Genomic DNA, 6,163 nt, shown 5'->3' on the forward strand with positions numbered 1-6,163 from the left:
AACCCTAATAGTATTAGCTTGGCTATTTTAATTTGTTATACTATAACGTGTCAACAACTCATTTCCACATGAAGAGTTGCAATGTCTAACAATGAAGATGCAACCCATCAATTACCCACTACATCAAATTCAATGTTACTTTGATAAGGCTAGTTGAACATATTCCCTGCCAATTAAAGAGGAACATAATTAGCTTTTTCTCATGTGGAGTTTTGCCAATAATCAAGTAGAGATCAAATTTGTCAACATTGAACATTGTAAAAAATGCAGGCAGTCTATCCACGCTCTCAAAACAAGCTCATTCATTGATATGCATCTGTTTGTTTGTTAGCCACGCCATGTTACATTGATCAATACTACGTCCAACAAGTAAATAACGTGAAAGCAAATTATCTTACAATATGAAGGTTAATTCTTCGGTTGCCTGACTGAAACTCTGAAAGCAACTTTGGATTTGATTCAAACAGTGTGAAACTAGAATACAACTCTCAACTCATCAATGTATTTCTACAACAGAGATCATTAATGTGTTATGCCATTGTGATCTCATATTCTCAGGCTAAAGAAGTAACTGGCTAAATTTCCACAAGGAATGAAAGGATATCTAACACACTTATGCAAAAATGAAAGATTGCTGATCAAATTTATTATACTTTTAGACTAAATGTCATGGAATCAACTTAATGAAGGTGAGTAAATATATGAGTGAATTTACATGAATTGCTTTCTTTTACTAATAATAAATATATCTGACGTGGGTATTTCTAGAATGCGTGGCAAGGAAGTGGGTCCCATATAACAAGAGCACTGAGCACCCCCTCACCTCTCATGATGAAAGGGGATCTTTTGGGTGGTCCATGTTAATAATCCCCACCCCACATCTTCATAGTGTGGTTTTAGTCTCTAACCATATAACCACATGAAGGTAACCAGGTAGCATCCTCACCAGTCACCACTAGTCACTCATGGGCTTTAACTTGACTTCAGGTGCGGTTTAGATACACTGCAGCCTTGTGGGTCCCACTTGGACAAAGAATGGACAGATGTATTTCATTAAAAAAACAGATTGTTCTCATATAAAAAAAGCAAAATATATAAAAAAAAAATAGATTCTGCTGTGCATATAAATTTATTTGATTTTCTCTACTTTTAAATTTAAAATATGAAAAAGGAAGAAAAACGGCATGAATAATAATTTTCTTGAAACTTTCCACCCTAATAAATTTCCATATTTAGGTAAACTCACAAAACCCAATTCAAGAGTAAACAATTAACTCTAGTTAGGGTTTCGACCAATAAGAAAAGGTGGGTTAAGGGTTAACAAAATACTTAAAAACAAGGTAAGCCCATGCTGCATCTCTATTGGTACCTTTTATTTTCTTTTTCATCTAATTCTGTTTAGGTTTTGAGGGGTTTTGACAAAAGGCCCTGTTTTTGGGATTTTTTGGATTTGGGGGGGAAAAGGGGCAAAAAATTGGTGATGGAGGTCTTTCCATGGCGGCTCTGCGATTCAAATTCCTCCATCCACAGAGGCTGTCTCTAAATGGGTAATTTCTCCTACGTTTACTCTTGTATCACGCTTTACACAGAATAGTTTTTCTTTTAACTGCTTATCACGGTCCGGACGATCCAGATCAGACAATCTAGGGTTTCAGTCGACGTACTGCAATTCTGGAATTCTAAACGTTAAAAACTTGTTTAAAACCTAAGTTTCTGCAGATCCATGTCCATTAATGTTCTTTAGTTGAATTTTCAAGTCTTTTACCAAGTGGGTTTCTGTTATTTTTTGCTCTCTTTAATTTTCTGTTGAAGCTTTCTCTGTTCTGGTCCTTCGTTTTCGTTTAAAGTACTTGGTAGCTGAGAGATCGTTTCTGAGGTTTACTTGAAAAAGAGTGCAACAAATTACGGTCTTCAGATTGCACATAATTTATCTCTGTTTGTCTGTCTCGTTGTTTCGGGTACGACGAGTTCTTCTGAGTTGCCGTTAACTCAATTAGTTCTCCTCCCCCCTCAATTTAGCACAGTTTTCTATCTCATGAAGAATGATTTTAATTCTAAAAGTGTCCCCGAGTTAAGGAGATTTTGATTCCCTGTAGGAATCCGTTGGGTTGCTATTATGTGTTTGGCCATCAATAAGTTCAAGCGTTTGCAATAATCTTGTTTCGCCATCTTTCCATTTTCCCCCTCCATTGTGCTGAGGAGTTTATTTTCCATGTTTCACATAAACAATGTTCTTGCCATTTCTTTATTTGTCTAGCTGTGGCACCAAATACCACATGACTCTTATTGCATTGTCATAATTATGTTATTCTTTTAACTTTCTTGTTAACTCAATTTAGCTTTTGAAAATTGAGTTCCTAAATCGCTGTTTTATTTTAATTACTAATACACTTTATTTTGAAGAAAATTTTAAATGTGAGAGCGATTTTGAGATCTGAAATTTTATGCTTCAGAGGAAGCTTTAGTTTAAGTGTGTTTGGCTTGTTATTCTGGCATTTGTTGCTGATGACTTTTAAGTTTGAGCAATCATATCGGCCTTCTACATTTCGTAGCTTCTTTCCCTTTTATTGAAGTAATTTTCTCATTATTCCTCTTTTGGATGTCTTTCCCCTCTCCACTAGGTTTTGGAGTTTGGACCTATTTGAAGTATGAAAGGACCTCAAGTTGTAGAGTCAGATTGTGGTGGTTGATTTCAAGTTGATTTTGCTGTTTCTTGCAAATAACAAATTGAAGAAAGACGGAACTGGACACAGAAGGAAATGGAGTGCAATAAAGATGAAGCCACCAGGGCAAAAGAAATTGCTGAGAAGAAGTTTTCTGCAAAGGACATTGCTGGTGCAAGGAAGTTTGCATTGAAAGCTCAAAATTTGTATCCAACACTTGATGGTCTTCCCCAAATGCTGGCAACACTTGATGTGTATATCTCTGCGGAAAATAAAATAAATGGAGAAGCGGATTGGTATGGGATTCTTGGTGTGGATCCCTTGGCTGATGATGAGACTGTAAAAAAACAGTATAGGAAGTTGGCTCTTATGCTGCATCCTGATAAGAACAAATCTATAGGGGCTGATGGGGCTTTTAAGTTCATTTCAGAGGCCTGGAGTTTGTTGTCTGACAAAACAAAGAGAACTGCATATGACCAAAGGAGGAATTCAAAGGGATTCCAACAAAAAAATCCACCTCCTAGTGGGGTTCCATCATCACAACCTGGTGGAAATGGTTTTTATAATTTTACTGGCAGTACGACCGCAAATGCAAAACCTCCAAAGAGTACCAATCGTTCAGGTCATACAACAGCTCCTGCTTCATCTCGTCCTTCCAAACCCAATACTTTTTGGACTGCATGCCATCGTTGTAAAATGCAGTATGAATACCTTAGGATTTATCTGAATCACAACCTCCTTTGCCCCAATTGCCATGAGCCCTTTTTAGCTATAGAGACAGCACCCCCACCGTCAAATGGTTCTAATTCATCAACACCATGGTCTTTCTCTCAGAAGTCTCAGAATTCAAACCATCATTCAACAAACAAGAACACTTATAATTCAGGAAGAAATTCTTCTGGTCAGAATGTGGGAGCAGGGGGCTTTGCAGGTCCTGATTTGTATAACCAGAAGAACTTTCAATGGGCTCCATTCTCTGGAACAACTGGTGTTGGGAGTTCTTCTGCCTCTGCTTCTACCACTGCTCAAGCTGCAAGCATGGTTCAGCAGGCCTACGAAAGAGCAAAAAGAGAGCGTGAGGAGGCACAGGCAGTTGCGAGAAGAGAGGAGGCCCTTAGGAGGAAGAATCATGCTTCAAAAAGGAGTGGTAGTGGTTTGTCTACTGCATTCTCTAATTCTTCTTCTAATATTGCTTCCAAAGTAGAGAGGCCTGCAAAAAAAAGACGAGGCACAGATGACAATATTGGGAATAGTTATGACACTGATGCAGCAAATCAGACGGGTACAGGAAATGGAGGAGCTGGGATAGGAAGTGCATCAGGATCCCGGCATGGTAGCTTTGAAACAGAGAGGGTTAATGGGGTTTCTTCTGTTAATAAGCCTAATGGTGTAAGAGAGTTGTCACAGCTGGAACTTCGAAATATGTTGATGGAGAAGGCTCGATTGGAAATTCGCAAGATATTAAATGAGTGGAGCTCAGCTGCTGCAGCCAAAGTTTCAGACAAAGAGAAAGATAAGGAGAAAGAAAAAGAGGACAGTGAACATGCTGCATCAAATGGTGAGATGCGTGATGAGAATGTGTCTGCTAAGTCTTCAGATATCAAGAAAAATGTCCAAGCTAAGAAGGATGTTCCTGGCAGTGGTGCTGATTCAAATACAGAAGCCCTTGAGCCCATGTCAATCTCTGTACCTGATCCTGATTTTCATGATTTTGACAAGGATAGGTCTGAAAGATCCTTTGGAGAAAACCAGGTCTGGGCTGCATATGATGATGATGATGGGATGCCTCGTTATTATGCCATGATTCATAATGTGATATCTTTGAATCCATTCAAGATGAGGATCAGTTGGCTGAACTCTAAAACCAATAGTGAGCTAGGCCCACTAAATTGGGTAGGTTGTGGTTTTTCCAAAACTTGTGGGGATTTTAGGGTAGGGAGGTATGAAGTCAATGATTCCCTTAATTCTTTCTCACATAGGGTCAGGTGGGCCAAAGGTTTGCGAGGTTCTATTCGAATCTTTCCCAAGAAAGGTGATGTTTGGGCCATCTATAGAAATTGGTCCCCTGATTGGAATGAGCTTACCCCAGATGAAGTGATACACAAGTATGACATGGTGGAAGTGCTTGATGATTATGAGGAGGAACATGGCGTGGCTGTTACTCCTCTAGTTAAGGTTGCTGGTTTTAAGACAGTTTTCCACCGGCATTTGGACCCTGGACAAGTCAAGACGATTCCAAGAGAAGAGATGTTCCGCTTCTCACATCAGGTTCCTTCTTACTTGCTTACAGGTCAAGAAGCTCCAAATGCCCCAAAGGGTTGCAGGGAGCTGGATCCAGCTGCCACTCCTTTAGAACTGCTTCAGGTAATAACAGATGTTAGGGAAGAAGAGGAGGTGGAGGATGCTGGAAAACCTAAGGATGAAAAGATGGAGTTTTCTGAAGAAAACAAGGGAAAGATGACAGTGGAAGGTAACAAAGATAAAGAAGAAGAGAGGATGAAGAATGCTAAAGAAATGGATGACAACAAGATGATGGGGAACAACAAAGAAGCTAAGGAAGAAAAAATGGTGAAGAATACTAAAGTACAAGCAGCTAGTTGACTTTTGGACCATCTGGTCCTGGTTCAAATAGGATCAATTGACTTATATGGCATACATTCGTGTCAGATTTATGCAACATTTGTTGGGGTTTCTGTGGCTATTTACTGTTGGTACAAATTCCATTTCCTTCAGAGTTGTGTGTATGCTGTAAGCGCCAAATCTAACCTCAGTTTTGACTGCAACTTGAAGATAGTCAAGCTGGAATTATTTTGGTTGTTAAGAGTTCAGATAACATTTTCTCACTGGTATCCTCTTAACAACTCGAGTATTCAAGGATCTGTAAGTGAGCTCTGCATTTGTTTCCTGCAAGAGCCAGTTTTTACCTGTAAGAACAAGTTATCTCGGTTGCAGCTGATCAAGCATCTCTATCTTTGAGCTGCCTCTTCCTAATGTACCTTACAGTGTTTAACTCTTTCTATTTTCTTTTTCTTATTTTGGACATTGAGGAAATTGTAGCATCTGTTTTTCTCTGTCTCATGACTTATATTTTTGTTGGTTCTGACTGAAAATCCAAAAGAATGGTGTAGAATATAATCTATTCTGATCTAATGTTTGATGCCTGCGTCTTGTTGGGTGCTTCTGTGTTAGATATGACCTTTTATCTTATGTAGCCAGCTCCATGTTTGAGTTGGGCATTTGGCTCTTTTATCCTGCAGTTCTGCTCATTATTTATTTTCGTTTCAATGATTTCAGATTGCAAAGAAGGGTAAGACAACGAGAGCTGACATATTTTATTATCTTAATTTTGGTTATCATTTTCTGCACATATTATTGGACTTGATTTGGTTTCCTCTTATATTGCCTCTATTACCTTGGCAACTTTGGTGTAGAGGGTGTTGTTCCTGCTCTGAAGTGGAGAATAAGAGATTAGTGAAAAAGAGATTGTGGATCATGGTTGA

At 38.8% G+C, this 6,163-nt stretch overlaps 1 protein-coding gene across 1 annotated transcript; it reads left to right on the forward strand.

Moving 5' to 3' along the window:
* The first annotated feature begins 1,350 nt into the window (after nt 1-1,350).
* On the forward strand, nt 1,351-5,813 carry LOC148862466 (uncharacterized). Its single transcript, XM_088980058.1, has 2 exons — nt 1,351-1,547; nt 2,622-5,813. Exon 2 carries the CDS (start codon nt 2,760-2,762, stop codon nt 5,262-5,264), a length of 2,505 nt encoding a protein of 834 aa, XP_088836184.1. The 5' UTR covers nt 1,351-1,547; nt 2,622-2,759; the 3' UTR covers nt 5,265-5,813.
* Nucleotides 5,814-6,163: the final 350 nt, after the last annotated feature.

Source organism: Nelumbo lutea, chromosome 3 (genome assembly GCF_056320005.1).
Source record: "Nelumbo lutea isolate HS-2025 chromosome 3, American lotus-T2T, whole genome shotgun sequence".
Lineage (NCBI taxonomy): Eukaryota > Viridiplantae > Streptophyta > Magnoliopsida > Proteales > Nelumbonaceae > Nelumbo > Nelumbo lutea.